The sequence below is a fragment of the Chrysoperla carnea genome, chromosome 2 (genome assembly GCF_905475395.1).
Source record: "Chrysoperla carnea chromosome 2, inChrCarn1.1, whole genome shotgun sequence".
Lineage (NCBI taxonomy): Eukaryota > Metazoa > Arthropoda > Insecta > Neuroptera > Chrysopidae > Chrysoperla > Chrysoperla carnea.
Window position 1 is genome coordinate 22,859,966 of NC_058338.1, and position 20,467 is coordinate 22,880,432.

The 20,467-nt window shown below is 29.2% G+C and overlaps 1 protein-coding gene across 1 annotated transcript in view; it reads left to right on the forward strand.

Annotated features, from left to right (window-relative positions):
• Positions 1 to 20,467, forward strand: part of LOC123292152 (isotocin receptor-like) — a 135,664-nt gene that overhangs the window by 93,860 nt on the left and 21,337 nt on the right. The window contains exons 3-6 of the mRNA XM_044872709.1: positions 705 to 1,234; positions 4,760 to 4,978; positions 18,487 to 18,581; positions 20,172 to 20,461. Of these exons, the coding sequence (XP_044728644.1) occupies positions 791 to 1,234; positions 4,760 to 4,978; positions 18,487 to 18,581; positions 20,172 to 20,461 (1,048 nt within the window). The 5' untranslated portion in view covers positions 705 to 790. The remainder of the gene's footprint in view (positions 1 to 704; positions 1,235 to 4,759; positions 4,979 to 18,486; positions 18,582 to 20,171; positions 20,462 to 20,467) is intronic.

Below are 20,467 nucleotides of genomic sequence, written 5' to 3' on the forward strand. Positions count from 1 at the left end.
AACAAAAAATAAAAAATACAAACATAATATTGTTTTAGAATTTGATTAAAATGCACTTGACCTCAGTGAACTGCTTGGGTGTTGAAAAATTATAATTTTCCGATAATTTACAGTATATTTATCATTTTGTTTACACGTGTTCTTTCAGGTGTCATTTAATTATTCCAATTAATTTATTTACATAACGTATTTATTGAGATAAAAATATGAAGTATATTGATTTAATGGCGCCAGCCCTCGAGTATAATTTTTTTGTCTTTATTAACTACGCCTGGTATAAGTAAGGATTAAAATCATTTATTCGCTAATATATTGGAATTGCCATAATTGGTAAGAGATAAGAGAAAACCACTCGATAATCGTCAAATGTTGGTAACAAAATTTTAGCCAAAGAAGTGATTTTTTTTTAAAACGGCGACATCTCGACAAACTGCGAGACTAGGTCCATTTTTTTTGAACGCTCGTACCTACTAAAACGGCGAGGTTTATAGAAGTGGAGCTTGTGCAATCACGAAGCAAATTTTAAAATAGGAGGAATAAGGTTATATAGTGAATTAGGTAGTTTGATTACTTTTCCAAAATGTCTATAATATCGGCCAGTGTGATTTGTTATTATAGCTAATTACCTAAAATTTAATGACACATCTTGTAAAAAGGATCAATAATTTAATACCACACTAAATGGCTGTTTTTATTTGTTTCAGAATGAAGAAATTCAATAACAAATTAATTAAAAACCAACACATGAATTGCTGATACCCAACTCACAAAACATAAAGATCTAAACGCTATGAATATTACAAGATTACCAACGATAACAACAGATCATCAGAATTTTAATAACTCAATAAATAATAATAATAATGCTGATGCTGATGATATAACATCAGTATCAGCAGCTGCTATTTATAAACATGATTTAAATATATCAATAAAATATTTAACACCATATACTGGTAATGATTTAATTGGCGCAGTCGGTGGGGCTGCTACAACGAATCAAACCGAATCGGATGGACGTGATGAAGAATTAGCACAATTTGAAATATTAACATTAGCAATAATATTTGTAGTAACACTAATTGGTAATGGTGCTGTACTATTAGCATTATATAATCGACAAAAATGTACGGGTCGTAAAAAATTATCACGAATATATTTTTTTATATTACATTTAAGTATAGCAGATTTAGTTACGGCGTTTTTAAATGTTTTACCACAATTAGCGTGGGAGGTTAGTATGACATAATTTTTATCTTTTATTTTACGGGGAAAATTGTAAATATTCCAAAATATCATTTTTCACTTCGACTTAATGTGTGTCAAGAGCCAGAATAGGTGTTAAATTTAGCTTATCTAGTATTGGATGAAACTTTCATGTAGAGCGGGCGCTGGATGTAGTTGATCTTGAAAGATATGAAGGCCACATTTTGTCAATTGATATTGCCAAAACTTTATTGGTTCAATTTCAGAAACAGTTAAATGTCATTTTTTTAACCAACTAAAAGCTACCTTATTTTCTGGATCATTTAACGTCGAAAATGCGCTTTTGATTGTTTCGTAAAGTTCTTCGTTTTCGAGATATTAACTTGTTGATTAGAGTAATTTTATCTAATTATGAGATAATAAAAAGTGTTATTTGATAAAATATAACCCAAACAAAACAATAAATGCACGTCATTATAAGAAAATTAATACATGTTTAAATGAAAACCGTAAACAAATAAATCTTCACATGAACTATTCACTAAGCACCCACGAACATCTTTGGATAAATTTACTATGTTCATTGAAAAATCATCTTCACATGAGGCGTGCAGTGAAGTTGCCAGAGAACAAAATTATCTTACCGTTATAATGAGAATTGCAGTTTTATGATATATAGAATGTTTAATAGTAATTTTCTTGAAAAACGTACCAGAAAGATGCAGTATTCAAATCAATGTTTGGATTATTACTTATTTGAAGTTAAAAAAAAGCTAAGTATCTACCTGTTAGCCTTGAGAATAAATCTAATTTTTGTAACAGAACTTCCTTGGGCAATTGGGTTTATTTTGAGTCATACTATGGCCAGCGTGCTATGGATTGAGAAAAAAAAATTTTATAAAAAAATTTTTCGGGATAAAATTGGATTTCCGGAGGGAAATAAAATTCATTTTCACTGATACTTTTTGATCGAATGGGTGTAATAAGCTTAACTCTTAACGCGTAAGCGTTAGATACTTTTTGCAAAATTTTACGAATTTCCGAGACCAAAAAAAAATGAAAAACGACACCTATGGTTTTTTCCCCAATTTTAAACAAAAAAAATTGTGTTATTTTATCTAAGCGTTTGTCTTCGTTTAGATTTTGTGTAGCAACGAATCGTTCACAGGAGTACTTTTTGCACAGTAATCGAGTAAGTACTAACTGAATTATCACAGAACTACAAAAATCTAAAATCCTACTGTAAAAATCATAACGCTAAGATAATTTTTCTCTGCCAACTTCAGAGGCTTCAAAAGAGGATATTAAATTCCAGCATGGATGTAACTACGTGCAGACAGATCAAAATACAATGCTATAAAATGTTCTTTATCATAAAGCATAACATCCATCAAAATTTTTCTGGCTTTATTTAATAGGTATAACCGTCAGGTTTAAATGCTCTGTACCGTACATTACATCTACAACCTGTGATACTTGATATTTACAGAGTAACAGCAGTCTTGCCAGAAGGTTACAATTCTTACATTTTACGTAATTTTTCATCTACTTTAACTTCAACGTTAACAAAAGTTAAGGGCACTTTTGTGTAACTTTTTGAAAAATCATATTTTTTCGTTATCAGAACTATTTTGCAACAGTTTCGGTATTCACAATTATTAAATGAAAACTAATTGAAAAAAATAATAAGAACTGTAATAATATACAAATACAAAAATTTTATCTAGATCAATAATGTTTGCCAATTTTGTGTGACGTTTATGCGGTCGTAATAGTCGTTATTAGTTATTTAGCAAGCGGAAGAAATTTTTTTCAGTTTTTACTTACTTTTTTTCACAGCAGTTTGAGGGACTTCTTCCACGCTTGATTTTAAATTACCGTCATAATACCAGTCTACAGTGTCTGCCACTATTTTTCGATAAGAGTACATGTTTTAACAAGAAAATTGCACTTGGGTTTTTCTGGTTAGAATCCACTTTTTTCCCGTTTACTTCAACCCCATCCCCCTCCAAAACCGCTTTTGACTTACCTTTGCTTCAACATGGTTAGAATCCACTTTTCCCCCCATAATTATACACCCCCTTCTATCTTGGAAATGATGTCGTATCCGAATCGACTCAAGATTTTATTTACTATGCGGAAAAAAGTTAGGGTTCATGGATTTGTTTACGTGCTATATCCTAGAATACTATAAAATTGACAAAGATTAATTGAATATCATTTATTATAACTTCATATTTTTGTAACTCTCGACGAAAGTAGATAATTCTCCCCTAAAAGTATAAAAGATAAATTTAAAAATTATGAAAATATATTTTTCAAAATATATTTTGTGTTTCACATTATTTAGAGCAGCAACTGTCATTTATTACTAAAAGATTACAAAATGGAAGAAATAACAATTTTTTTTGTTGAATAATTGTTTGAAATTTTACAAATCATATGGTGCATGATGAAGTTATTTTTAAAAATACATTTGTATTATACTCATAACTATATTAGCAGAAGAAAAAAAGTGTAATCACTTTTGTAATTTAAAATTCATTATGTGTACGGAAAATGAAAGTTGGAAAATTGGTTTCATTTTTTTATTAAATCCATCTCTCCACTTGAATAAATGATGCGTTATAATTTTATATTCAAGTATATGTAATAAATATTTCAATGTATAAAAATATTTGAAATACAGGGTATTTAAATTAAAATGCAGTCCTTATTTAAGTATTTAGGACTCCTAGAAAATGATCACCTAAGAAGTTGATTTGATCAATTAGGAACATTTTATCAATTAACCAGTTAGCGTCTACATAAATAAGAAGTGATATTTACAAAATTTAATGAACCCCCGACAAATTTTTCGGGTACGGAATCCTAAACTCGCACTTGATAGCTAGGACCACTCTCCGTTAAATTACCTTTCCAACGAAACCAACAAAATTAAAATCGGTTCATCCGCTTAGGCGCTACGATGCCACAAACAGACAGACACACAACATTGCGGTCATACTTTTCAAATTTCTGATCAAAATTAACCTAGCTCTAATGGGTTTCCAGAATATTGAAACTTGGCCTCGAAATTAAGCACATTAGTGATAACTAGTGAAAAACTGACGCAACAGCGGAAAAGAATGACCCAAAATTAAGCGGTGTCAAAAAAAATTCCAATAAAATCGGATCAAATTTGCCTGTGTTATCAAAAAAGTGTTCAGAATCAGAATCCAAAACATTTAATTTTGCTATATCACATCCACAATGAATCCAATTTTGATAAACCAAGCATATAATCCTACTAAATTTGGGTCATACTTTCCGAATTTCAGATCAAAATTAACCTAGATCTAATAAGTTGCCAGTGTGTTTTCTGTGTTATCAAAAAAATCGATTTTTTTTTTTTTTTGATTAATTATATAAACGTACAAATAAAACCTCAAAATATTATTCGAATAAAAGAAAACATGTATTGATTTTCTATAATATACACTTTTATAAACTTTTCTCTTTAGAAACGATAATAGTTTAATATATATATTTTCTCTTGCTTTCACTTTTATAGATAACGTATCGTTTTCAAGGTGGACCAGTTGTGTGTAAAGCAGTTAAATTTGGTCAGCCACTTGGGACATATTTAAGTTCTTATATATTGTCAGCAACTGCAATCGACCGTCATCAAGCAATTTGTTATCCATTAACGTATTGTTCATGGACAAGTCGCCGTTCACAAGTAATGGTATGGACTGCATGGATAATATCTCTTATATTTTGTATACCTCAAGTGAGTTGTTATTTTTATTTACTGTTATAATAAAATTTATAAAGTAATTACTTGTACGCTAACGTTTAGAAAATTATAAACTTTACGTGATAGTTACATTGATGTCACGGGGAAAACATTTTTAAAAATTAATTAAAGAAAAACAATTTTTTTTACTTTTTGTTAAACGTTAACACTTCGACAAGTTGTTCACAATAAGTGACACCGCAATATTAGATAGGAAAATGGATTTCTGTGAAACTTTTTCTTACCCTCCCTAAAATGTTCTTTGGATCATTCTGATCAAAACCTATCACGGCCACAAAAATTTTTATCGAGTAGCTTTCGAGCTACGGACGATCAAACCTACGATATATTACAGTTATATATAGCATATGACTAGGAAAATGGCTTTCTATGAAACTTTTTCCCAAAACAGGTAGTTGATCGCTCATAACTCGAAAGTTACTCGTTAAAAACTGTTGTGACTGTGAGAGTTTTTGTTCAGAACGACCAGAAGAACATTTTGGGAGCGGTTTGAAAAGTATTCACAGAAATCCTTAATGAATAATGGCAGTTATGGTATCGTTATATTCGTCTTAAAAATCCAGGCCCTTAGATAGCTGAAAAAAGGCAAAATGAGGGATTTTTCGCACGAAATAGTACTTTAATTATTTATACTTATCTATACTATTCAAAAAAAAAATCACTAAGAGAGCGCATCTGCTATGTGGGTGGTGGGCTTTTTTAGTTTTATTTAAAGGGAATTTTATTTGTCTATAATCCAAGTGGTGTAACATTGAAAATACTAAAATAAATTTTATTTACTAAACAAAAATGTATAACACAAACTTACTATAGGTAATATAGTAAAGTTAGCAGACCTTAAAATTTAATATTGCCATCCTACGATACGTCAATATATGGTGTCAATGACTGAATGACGTCATATAATGACGTAAAACATGATTTAAAACTTGTGAATTTAAAATAGTGTAAGCATACTAGTTTTTAATAGCAAAAAAATTCGTTACAAGGAAAACTCAGCGGGAAAGGGCCAAAAAAGGGATTGCCGGTGAAGAGGGGTGAGGGTTTAAAGGGATGGCAAACGGTTTTTTGCGATTTGCGGCGTAAATACTCGACCTATCAAAAAAGATAAATGTAATAGTTCTAGACAGAAAAAAAAATCTTTGCAAACATGCATTTTTGGATTACTGAAGTTTGCAGGCGTACGAGTCAGTCAACATATTTCGTTCCTCATATTTTACATAGTCTATGCTGGCGTACATTTCGACTATAAAAATATAAGTGTGTGTAATTTTTTAACAACTTGCAGTTAGACCACAAGTAATGACTCATATATCTAAGAAATTCTGACACTTTATCAACTTTTATTTAAAGAGATATCTCACAAGTATTTCCACACATAAGTTTGTGTCTAGAAGTAAAAACTGATGTAAAATCATGAAGTTTTTGTCATGCTTGAACTATTTAAAAGTTATATTATATGTATGTTAAAAGTTAGTTAATTATATTCAGTTTATTCATAATAAAATAAACATTATATTATGTATGTCAGTTCGGGTTGCTTAGGACGACCATACTTTTGATTATAAGGCAGAATTTAGGGATTCCAGAGTTGTCGCAGCTGCATAGACCGAACATACTTTTGATAAATGTGCATAATTTTCGTTGGAAAAAGAATAGTATTTTCTAATTTAATGACACAAAAAAGTAATGATAATAATTCAATGAACTCGTCCGATAGCTCCAAAATGACCCTCTAAGAATATTCGAAGTCTTATTTTAATTAAATTCACGATAATTTCGTTTTTTATCGTTGTAGACAGGTGGGTTAAATTTTTTGACAGCTTTCTCAAACATAAATCTCGTTTTACATTTATATAAAACTGACCATGATGACTTATTTTTAACCTCCGAACTAAAAACAGGGGTGTTACAAGTTTGAATGTCATGTTTGTCCGTCTGTCTGTCTGTGGCCTCGTAGTGCCTAAACGGATGAACTGATTTTGATTTTTTCTTTCGTTTGTAAGGTAATTTAATGGAGAGTGTTCTTAGGTGTGTTTCAAGTGCGAGTTTAGGGTTCCTTACCCGACAAATTGGTCGTTGGTTTTTTAAATTTTGTAAATTTCACTTGTTCCTGTTCATTTATAAACAAGAATTAAAACTTTTTCATAAATTGAGCCAATGATGCACTGCACTATGACACATGCCACTTTACATTACATAACTTAAATATTGCGATGGACTTATCTTAACAGTGGGCTGACCTAGACAACTCTCCTCGAGTCTGAAAATAAAATTTGTCGTAATAAATATGACAAATATGGTTCGTTGATTTATGCTATAAAATAAGAAAATTACCAAACATTATTATTTACTTCTTAGTAAAATGTAGTTCTAGAAAATTTTAATGTTAACTTTTATTACGTTTTGTAATGAAAATGAAATCCAAATATAAATATTGTGAAAAAATCTTACATCCAAGTTATTTTTGCACTTCTTATTATCGTATCAATTTGAAAATAAGTACATCTACTATTATAATACAGTTATACAGAGTAACTCATATATATACAGAGAGAATAACAACTATATAAATCCAAAATTCTATATAATTCGAGAAATTTCTAAATTTACTAACGATGTTTAACGCAGCCGTCTCTCATAAATGATATATCGGATCCAAAAACTCCAAAGGAACGATCGATTGATTCTTAAGATAGACTATGGAAGATGGAAGGTATAAATTCCAAGAACCAATCCATAGATTTCATTTTTTTCATCATCGGTAAAGAGAAAATTTTATACCCTTTCAAATGATGTATAACACGGTTGGTGGTTCTAATTGGTAAAATTCTTTAGGTACCATTTTCGAACTTCCCTATCGATATCTTAATCGACATGTTTTCACTCAAAAAAAATTATCACTTCAGAAAGTTATAAAAGGTGGATAATTTTGAAATGAACACACTGTATAAAATATTCATTGTTATACATAATCGAACGAAAAATATTATATTACATCGGTTATATCATATTTGTGATATCAATATAGTATAATTCCAATCCATTTCCTTAGACACGTGTATATATATAATAAGCGTTTTCAATTTGTTAACGTTTGTTGTTTATTGTTTTGATGGATATTTATTTCTCATAATGTCGCAGCCGGTTTTATTATACAGAGTAATTTTACAATTCCGTGATAAAAATTATTGAAAATATTATAGCCAGGTTGTGTTGAAGTCAAAATTAGACATTTCCGTCAGAAATTTAAAAATTCCCATTTATTGACTATTTTTAAGCGCGTTATAACTTCATAAATATTAATTTTAGAGAAAATGTTTAAAGTAAATGTTTTAGGAAATTTGTAGATTTAAAACTTAAGTAATTATCATTTTCTTGTTTAAACAAATATTAAAAGAGATATCGGTCAAATAGTCAATAATTAAATCACCATAGTCGTATAAGTCATAAACGGTTAGTAATACAGAAAAAAATTAGTATACAAAAAAGGTAGGTAATATAATACTCACATACAGTAAACATTATTACCATTTTTGATCTAAAGCGCACGATTATAGAGATATAGCCTAAAGCGGTTTTCCTTAAAATAGAGACACTTCTCTCAGTACGTGATACAGAACATAGTTAAATAAAACAAGTGAAAACAAACAATTGACTGAGTTAATTGTTGAAATACCATGCATAGTCAGTGTTGATTTCTATATCACATTACACATACAAACATGTGACACATACATAACTGATAATCAAGTATAGTACAAATCACTCACGAAAAAATGTTCCAAACAAAAGTTGTTTAATTTTTGATAAGGAACATTTTTTACATTTAAACTTTTGTTCTATCTCTAACGGTTTACAAGATGGGTTCTATGGACCCAAGACCCAATTGACCTATGATGCTCATTTACGAACTTGACGTCCTGACTCACTTTTTACGTCCTGAGTACGCTGTAAAAATTTCAGCTTGATATCTCTTTTCGTTTTTGAGTTATCGTGTTCACAGACGGACGGACAACCGGAAATGGACTAATTAGGTGATTTAGTGAACACCTATGACAAAATTTTTTTCCTAGCATCATTATTTTTAAGCGTTACAAACTTGGGACTTAACTTAATATACTATGTATATTTCATATATACATGGTATAAAAATAACTTCTGTAATTTAATGCAGCAAAAAAGTAATTTAATGTAATTTAATGCTTCTCTGTAGTCTGAAGTATATATTATTAAAGAGTGTAGGTAAATATTTATATACTTTAAATTCAAAAATAACTTTCGTATAACTAGAAGAAGACAACCAAACCATCGTGATCGTTGAAAGCAAGCTCTTGTTGAAAGTGTGCTACGCGTGTCAATCAAGCCGTAAAAGTTTCGTGGTTGTATACAATATTATTTAGTAAATATTCTATGTAAATATTTTAATAGTTTAAATTGTTCAACGAAATCGAACATTTATTGAGAATCCTAAAGCAAATAATATATTGCTAGGTATTATATTATATCGTTTTATCAAACAAATATCATTATATATTGAATAGTATCGTTATTATTTAATGTATATCGTTATGTAAATTTTTAACACTTTTACCCACTGCTTTCATTCAAAAGTACTATCCACTTATATTGTTAAATCATTCACATAATTAATGAGCCTCGCATCAAGAAAATTTATCTTAAAACTTGTATTACATATACCTAAATGTTAACGTAATTTTTAAACTCAATGTGCCTTTTATCTTTCCCTATTGTCGGCTAATCGGCGAAAGCAGGCTCCAAATACAGACAACTGAAGGAAAAGTGCCAAAGAAAGAGATGTTGTTATATCCAATGCATTCATATTTATTAAGGGATTCAGTCGGGACCTTTCCATTCCGTTGTTATAACCAATTCGCCGGTTTGCCGATGTCGTGATTTTGACTGTACATCTTCAGAAGGTAAAATCAACACTGAATTATAAACAGGATATAATAATAATGAAGTCCTTGAAAACTTAATAATGAAGTCCTTGAAAACTGTTATTACTCCATTGACTACAATAGAAGGAAAATTTAATCGTTTAAAGAAATATACAACTTCCTGTTTTGGTACATTATCCTTGTATGTATTGTGAAACTAAATGTGATGAAAATAAACCCACAGTATACAGGGTGACATTTTAACTTGACATTTGCAAAAAAATTTAAAATCAAGTCAGATTCAATAAACCAAAATTTAAAAACAAGAGTATGAAGAAGAATAATTACAAGCGACTTACTGATGATTCTTTGATGGTTCTCGAAATATTCAAAACTTAATGTTCGTCTTGTCCAAGACAAAAAGTTTACAATACACAAAATTCCACAAATATGTTTTTGAACGATTAGCACGATATGCACGATGAAACTTAATTCAATGACTGAGAATCGTTTTTATTTTGTGTATTGTTTCATTTATAGTATTAATACAACAACAACAAAAATTGGCAGTCATAGGGACTGCCCATAGAAGTGGAAACTTAGAACTTTTAGTATAAAAATTTGAAATTTCATAATATTTGAATTAAATTTTTCAACATTAATCTGGTTTTCACATCTATTGACACTCCGAGCAACAATTATATACATTTTTTTATGGTTTTTATTATTATTTAAATATATACATATGTCGGTGCGAGCACAGCATGTCTAACGCGAACCCATAACATTTTCCCCTACCAAAAAAGTGCCCAACAAGTGTCGCTAAAGAAGTTCTCACTTCGAAAATTGAGTTTTGTTACGAACATTCGGTATTCGTGTATTCGTACTTAAATTTACAAAATGATATTATTGTTATGATATTGTTATCATTTTCATGGTTTCACTTGCTGTTATTATTATCGTGAATAAATACAATGAAATTTAATACATCTACGTTTGTAATGTATGTTGGTGTAGTGAAGGAAATTTATTCTCTCCAAATGTGGTCATATATCTTTTGGATAATATCCTTTTACAAAATCATTTTTGATAGTCTATAGTCAGTGGCATAGAATGTGGGTCAAATTTTAGTAATTTGATAATAGAGACTTATACAGGATGTTTTGTTATTGATAGCAGAAAATTATACCAGTAAATTAAGCTTATCAAGACAAATGGAAAAGCTCCTTACCAAATTTCGATCTGAGGCCTGATTCGAGAGATATGGCTATCGGGAAAAATAGACAGATTTATGAATTCACAGACCTATCAAATTTATTAAATTAGTAGGTGTCACTTTAGATTAGAATATAGATTATAGACTATCATATAACAATAGTTGATTATAAAGATACTCGTAGTTGGTAAGAAAAGGACGAAATTTGTTATAGAAGCTTATTCTATTTTTCACTTAAAATCAAGATAATACACAGAGTTATTCAATACATAAAAAAATTCTAATTACATAAAAAGGCTATTTCGCCTGAAATATGGAAATCGACACATCTCTTTACGAAAACTTATCATTTTCAATTAATTTACTTTTAAGTGCCACATTCTGTGCCACTAAGTGTATACCTTTATGATAAAAGCCTTAGATGTGCTGTCTACAGTTGATTTTAGGATAAACATGTTAACCTTTATTCAAACCGCCAATTTCTTTGCATTTACCACTTGAAAACTGGGTGAGTATCTTTTGTATTAAATTAAGTGTATCATATGAGATGGCATTTTCGATATAAACAATCTATTATCATTAAAGAAAAACGTAGCACTATTAGATAAGCAATTTTACGGATGATAATGTAATTATAAAATATCGAAGCACAATTATTTTAATAATCTATATTACCATGCATATACAAGATCAGTTTACGCATGTAAGATGAGTTATTAATAAACAGAGATAAAACCACAGTATTAACTTTACTGGATATTTTTTTGGTATACACTCTTAATAACCAAGAATATTATTTCCAGTACTATACTTAGATAATAATTGATTTATCGTAAATTCGTTAACATGTAATAATTTTTTAAATGTAAACGAATCATGATATAATCCAGTAATTTTGTCATCTGAAACGTCAAACGCAACTAGGTCAAAAAAAAACCGTGAAAATTTCGGCATTTTTTCAGATTTGGGCGATTATAACCTTAAAGGACTAAATAAATTTCGATTTTTGTCCCAATTTCCTAGATCAGTTTTTTGTATTTTTAAAATACGTATTTTCGACTACCAAGTAGTCATCATCAGTAAGAATTAGCTAGTGATTACTCTTATTATGAATGTGACTCTTTGCTAATTTGGTGGCGGACTGCACTCAGTAACCAAATTAGCAAAGAGTAACATAATAAGAGCAATCACTAGCTTATTCTTACTGATGATGACTACTTGGTAGTCGAAAATACGTATTTTAAAAATACAAAAAACTGATAGGAAATTTAAAAACTAGGAAATTGGGGAAAAAAAATCGAAATTTATTTCGATATATCCTAGAGTTCTCATTTATTATCTTCGATAATATTTATACTTAAAGGACTAGTTCTTGATGGTACATTCTCAGAATGCTTTTCAAGTAGATTAAATTTGGTACAATATGAAACTAGAATTGTTTCTGTAGACCTAATATTTTCCGTGATAGAAACTTGCTTTATTCATTGGACGAACATCATAAACAATTGTCTCCAAAAAATCAGAACTAATGTATAATGTTACTGGACTAATAGTAATCCGATAATATATTATACCTATGTATATCAAGTTCTGGTATGTAAGCACACAATTTTGTCGATAAGAACGTATAATCTATAAATAAGGTATCAAAAAGGGGTTCGATTAACGTGTTTGTATATTTACAATATACAGTTTCCTACACATACTTTTATACAGTAAATATAGTCTATGTAGCCCAAACGATAACCTAAACATAACCTTATGAAAACAAACAATTGTCTGAGTTTATTGTTGAAATACCCTGTATAGAAAGTGTTGAATGTCAGTGGCATTATTTTTTATAAATTCGAAGATGGTTAAAATAATGGCAATATCTTTCTTTTATAGTTTTGGAGAAAATGGACTCCAAAGCTTTGTCCTAATTTGGGACCTCACTGGTAAACAATGATGTTTACGAAAAAATGTTCCAAACAAAAGTTGGTTTTTTTTTATAAGAAACTTTTTATGTTTAAACTTTTGTTCTATCTCTAACAGTTTACTAGATGGGTTACGGACTTTAGACCCAATTGTCCAATGTTGCTCATTTATTTTTTCAAACTCTTTTTTTACACTACCTACAAAAATTTCAACTTGATATCTCTCTCTGTTTTTGAGATATCGTGATGACAGACTACTTAGGTTATTTTAGATAGACCTATACTAAAATTTGTTCATTTCATTAATATTTCTAAGCGTTACAAACTTATGGGGCTAAAATTAGTATATCTTATATATGCTTCCTCTAATATCCTTGTATGCTTTCATTGAGTAATTACTAGATTATTAGGTATGGTATGATAATGTTTACCGAAATTTTCTCAAATTTATTTAATAGTTTTAGGTACTTCGATTCAATGTTTACAAAATCATTAAATGTGAAACAAACATTAATGACTACTTGATTTTTTCGATTAATTGGTATTGGAAGAAGTTCTTTACTTGTGAAAAGTATCGAGGATTTGGATATACATGAGGCCGTGGTGTAAAAGTACCTAGATCAAGGAAATTAAATTTGAGATATATTTTTAAACAGTGAACACTTATTTTCTTGAATTAAGTATTAAAATCGTTGATTCAAGAAAATATTAACTTGTTATAAGAACATCAACAGCCAATTTGATGCGTTTACTTCAATCCAGTAATTTTTACAACTATATACTGAACTTTTTAATATATTTTAAGGCTTCAAAGCATATAACTTATACATTTTGCATGTTTTACTATAATAAATAATATGCAATAAGTTTGTAAATTATTTGAACTAAGTACATATAATAATAATATAACGCTTATTACAACATAAATCTTACAATATTGATTAATTTGGTGCATTTAAAATAAACAAACCACATGGTAAAATTATATATATTAGACTGGCAACTACAAATGGGAATTTTGTGTCAATCGAATCATGTATATCCTGCAAGATTTGTATCATTTAATAGATATACGATAACATCAGATTCGCCTAGTTTTGATTGAGCACTGTACTGCTACATCACTATATACAGTATGTCCGCCGATCGAATTTCAAAAGGATAGCAGAAAGAAGTTTTCACCAAACATTATTCTTCATCAAAACCCCTGTTTGTTGACAAAGTGAGGGCTATCGGGATACAGATTATCCAGTAATTAACAAAATACGAAAATCGTTGAGCATTGTTTGTCAATCCTACATTCTCTACTTCAAAAATCATCAGAACTATATACACAAATCGTTGATCGGACTACGAGTTGTCTGAAATTAATAGAAAACGAAAACTATTAAAGACAAAAGCTAATATTTATTACTATATAGGAATTATTTTATGAATTTTGTTTAAAAACTATATAAATCTTGATTCTCGTTCAATCGAATTTTTAAGAAACTATACACAACCATTGCAATTTGTCAATGGTCCGTGTTCAATTGCAGTTCACGGTATGTATGCTTGGTTAGTTTGTATGTATTTCTACGCTTCTTACGTGCGAGCCAATTTATACGTATAAATTTCAGACAACCTCCGATCTAAAAGAAAAAATGAAAACTTAAAACTTTGGGAATAACTGTATTTTTTCGACCTCCTACCCGATTTGTTCTTTTTTATTATTCAACTATTGGTACAAATTACAGTGGCACGTTATTATATACTCAACGAATTTACAATATTAACTTTTAAAAGTACAATAAACTGAAGATTTGCAAATAACATCATTAAATTAACAATGCAAAAGTTCGCCATAAATGAAATTCTAAGACAAATATCTGTTATTATTTGATAAAAACAACAGCTTGGCAAAACCAACAATAATGTAAATACAATACAAAAAACTCTTTATAATAAATACTTTAAATAGTTACTTGTATTGAAAGTTTAGTTTCTAAATTTTTATACAGGGTTATTAAAAAGATATTACCACGGAAATGGGAGAGATTTTGTCGAAAAACTTGGACAACTGTTACCACTTAAATCATACTATCTATACATGGTATAGAAGAAAATCGTTTTCCGCGTCTACGTGGCTATGGTGTATCCGCTAACTCCTTCTAAATCATTACTATAATATTCATGTATGTTATTGTCTTACTGAACAACTCTGTATTTTTTATTTTTGTTTTCTAATTTTCGTTCTAGTTACGTTTGTACTAAAACTGCATTTATTGTTCTGGCAATTATCCAAATTGTTAAAATAAAATAACATAACACACTCGATCAAAAGTTAACACCACTATTATCTGTAACATAAATGGCACTTGTTAAAAAATTGTTAACATTTTAATCGAATACATCGGAATAACAAAGATAACAAAGAACTTGGGTATTCTGTTTTAGATATAAATGAGTATTAAGTTTTTTCTGAGCCCCTTAAAAGGAAAGTTCCCAGCTATGATAATTTTCGTAGATTAGACATTATTAAGACTTAAAACCTTGATAGTAGCATTTCAAATTGCAGTCATTTTTGCCAAAACGTACCCTAGCTCTAGGCTTATAAAATTTCTCTACAAAATATGCTCCCTAACTATTGACAGGAAGTGTAAGTTATAGTTTGCCAATATTTTAAAAACAAACAAAAAATAAATTGATTAATCTTTGTAATTATTAAGCGTCAGTGTAAAATTGTTAATAATTTATTTGTCTGGAGATGCATACAAATAATCGAAAAATGATTTCTACAAAAATAACATGACATTAAGGTCAACTATCGAAATGATTTCAAGTTTATTTAAAAAAAAAAGTGCATTTAAAAATTTGAAATCAAATCTTTTCCTATAAACGTCTTCTGAAAATATTTATCTTATAATCAATCCTTCGCTCGTATACAAGTAAAATCCATTAGTCATTTCTGTACAAATAATGTAAAATGCTTGATACTTTCATACTATTCAAAAAGTTTTTATACTGTCAACTTTAAGAGTAACACATTTAAAAAAAAATTTAACCCTTCTTTCAAATGAATGTGATTAAATATAATCAAAAGATTATTTTTAAGGCATTGAAATGGCGAAATGTTGTCACCTTTATAATTTTTGATAGTAGTTAATAGTTACCGCCGCATCAAAAACTGTACAGACTTGATTACTCTCTGCAACCATACCATATTAAAACAATCCAAGGTAGGAATGCGAAAAAAATGCTTATAGCATGTATATCGCGTTTTCGTAAATTTAGTTAATTTTGCACTAGTAACAGAATGATTTTTTGCCAGTAATTGAGCTATGATTATTATAGACGAAGAAATGAAAAGAAGAAGAAAGTTTTAAGTCGAGAACCTGAAACGGCAGAAGAAAAATCATCGTGTGACGTAATAATTTATAGCTATATACAGATGTTTTCAAAAATATAAACTAATCAGGGTTAACAGAAGCAGAAAAAATGATATATAGACTTAAATAAGCTTATAATTTACAAATCTCCAGAATTAAATTGTCATTTTTTTAAAATTTTTTCCCATATTCCAATTTGTTTTTGCAAAAATTATCTGTGAGTATAGACGAACTAATAACAATGTTTATTATATAATTAAACGCTATGTTGTGAAATTTTATATTTGAATATCTCCCTCATTTAAAAATATTTTCATATACACGAGCACTTTGATGCTAAAAGCTATTTGGTCCAAATAATACATAAATGGCATTGTTATACATCGAAAAAAATTAATTGTGTTTATATAGGCATAAAATTCATTTGACTGTGGAATTACGTTTTGTTTTTCATCAATCACAGCGAAAAACGGGCACAAAATTTATATTCTATAAAGAGCAGTTCGATATTCATTGAATTTCCGTTGTGGTTTATTTAAAAATTTGAGTGAAATATCTCGGATCGGAGTAGTGTTATAGTATCATATTTTTTTCAATTTTTCTCACCTCACCAGATCAACTTTAAAACCTGTACTCAAAATACTAAATAAAGTCCATTTTAAATATTATTAAAAAAGAAGTAAAACTTTTATGTCTTTTTATGAACGCTTTTGGAAATTTTACATAAAAAAATGATAGTAAAATGTAAGTAGAATTTTCATTTCGGATTTACAATCAAGTTTCCATCATCATAAAATGTGTTCGACAGTTTATGACACATCAAATTACCTCGCTGAAACTTTTATAATCCTGAAAAGAGTTTTTTTAATATCATTAGGTGGCTTTGGATTGTAGTTTTTAGGAAAATAACAATAATTAATTTTCGATACCCGTAATTAAACGTCATATGGGAATACTTAAAAGTATAAAATAAAACTTAAAGTAAACTTTTGTGTACTACGCAAAATATTAAAACAAATAAAAAACTTAGAAGTAGATTAAAATCTTGATTCCATTTGAAAAATTTTTGATTAAGAACATTTGAAGTGTAATGTCTTTCATAATACATATATTTTTTCAAACAAGTATAATAAACAAGTGAAATAAATCTAGTTTGAAGATTTTCTTAGACAGGTACTTCATATTTAATTCGCATATAAAATTATACAATTTTAAACATCAATTCATAAAAAATATTAAATGACCACTTCAAGATAAATAATTTCTTTGGGTTTATTTAATGCTTGATAATTTGTGAAAACAAAATTATAATACAAAAATTAAATAGGGAATTTCTACAGAAAAAATAATAATTGAAAAATTACATCTACACATGCGTGAGCGTTCAAATTGAAATATGTACAACATTAGAGATATATGCTAAAACAGATTCATAACAAACAATTTTAAAAATTATATTTTCGAAAAAAATTTTACGACCATTTGCCCCAGCGAAATGTTTTTAATATATTTTAAAAAGCAGTACCCGAAAACGAAATCAAATACTTTAATGTTTCAGAAAAAAAATTTATGAAAAGGTTATAATTAGGATATTTTTTTTTTTTTTTCAAACAAAAGTTTTTTGAGAAAAGTAAAAATAATATTCTACAAAATATTGGTATTACCATTAAAAAACAAAGTTGATCATAGTTCGACCCGAAAAGTACTCTCGACAAAAAAAAAATTGGACGCGTTTCAAGCTCACAGTTCACACTTTCCAGTACAAGAAACGTTTCTCCCTTAAAAGCTATGTTTTGGCAATGAATTTTCGTTTCAAATCAATTTGAAATTCAGAATGTCATTTTTTAATAACTATATACATTATCCAAGAAAAAAAATTCGAAAATTAAGTGGACTCATTATTTATATGCTGTGGATCGTATTATTCCGAAAGGGTATTTGGCTCAGTATTTGCAGAGACCCAAATGAAATTGTTATCATTGCTTTTTGCGCGGGGTTTTGTATTAATTCTAGGATTTCCTATATTTAAAATAGTTTTTCAAAAAATTAAACATTATAATTTTTTTTTTATTCTTTTCAGTTATTTATATTTTCGTATCAAGAGGTATCACCAGGCATTTGGGATTGTTGGGGAACTTTTCCTGAGCAATGGGGTGAAAAAACATACGTCACATGGTAAGTAGAAGAAAAAAACAACCAAAATTTTTTGTTGTTTTATTTTATTCCAAGTCAAGGCGATTACTTTGTTCGTTAATTTCTGAAACGGGGGATTGGTGTTTCTAACTCGACTGAACGGTGCTAGCTAATGCTTTATGCACAAGCAAGTATATATTTCAGTCCATTTTGGCACTTGTCTTAACTCGGTATTCAAAAACGTTTAACGAAATTTAAGATACAATTTGTTCCATTGAACTTTGTATAATGAATAGTTTTGGAGCTTTGGGAAAAAATTGATTGAATGTTGAGATTTGTCTGCTACCGAAACCTAAGCTCGACTCAGAAACTAACCTATATATTTGTTTAGTACCGTGCAATTTTGGAACAATATAAATAATAAATTCGTTCCTCTCTGTACTTCTTTATTCAAAGATTGGAGACTGTAACTTTATCACACACAAATATATGACCACATTAACCAACCACACACAAAGTAACACATTCGATATTTTAGTGAACGAGGTATAGATATAAAGTTTTTAAAACCACATCAGGATATGTATTTATTTTATCGTTTATTTAATATAGCTTTTATATCGAAGCACAACATATGTGTGGTATGTTTAGTGTAATGATCAAAAGAATTTTCTGCTTCGATATTTTGCCTCGAGATGTATTTTATTCGGTATTTTTAATAAAAGTACGGAAGCCTGAATGACTCACTGTCAATTTATGAGAAAATGGCGCTAAACTAGGTTATTTGTGTGCTACCCAAAACTACTACCATTGTTAAGAAGACTGTTTCAGTTGAATTTCAAAGCGGGATCTACGATGACATAAAATTTGACGTTGTCCTCATATAAACGACCTTCGTTTTCCTCATATAAGCGACGACCTAGGCTGACCATAATTTAAAAAAACTCATAAGGGCCAGAGCTCCTTTACTAACGTCATATTTCTGCCTCATTAGATGCTTCTTATGATTTAAAGTATTCTATTAAAATAGGACTTTTGACTTTTCATGTTTTTGAAGGAAGACTGTTGACTCGACACTACTAGAAGGCACTTTCTCAACATTAATTTAATTCTCAGATTAATTTTCCACCGGCTTACGATTTTTTCTCATAAAAATATGCAGTTTTAATTAATTCATTTAAATACCACGGAATTCATAAATGAATCTGATGTATTTATTGTTCATAAATAAGGGCTGACTGACCAACCCTGTTCTAACACCTAACTGACTGACAATCATAACAGTTATTTTAATACAATATTCAATCTGTATAACAATTTTCAGCTTTATAAATTCATTTTAGTACCACGTAAAATTTAACAGTTTCGATAGCATATATCTGACCTCCGTTCGCTTCGCATCCCGCCGTCCCGCTTTACTGACCGCAGTATGTGTGTGTACACAACTACTATAACCAAACCACCAATGATCAGGCTTTATTTTTGGCCTGGCTATTCCAATATTGGAATTGATCGGGGCTTTCAAAACATCAAAGTGAATCATTTTTTACTAATGTCAAAAAGACACCTATGTAAAAATTGTAATAAATTTTAATATGCATAATTTATAGAGGTATATAATGTTTGTTTCAGGTACAGCATATCAGTGTTTATAATACCACTAAGTGTGTTAGTATTTACATATACACGTATATGTTGTGAAATATGGAGAAATGCAAATATTGGTATGCCATTACGTGCTATGTCATCACCACCATGTTCACCAAAACGACGTGCACCATTGATATCACGTGCTAAAATTAATACAGTGAAACAAACTGTTGCTGTTATAATATTGTACATTGCATCATCATCACCATTTATTTGTGCACAATTATGGGCTACATGGGATCCATATGCATATAAGTCACCATTTTGGACAGGTTCGT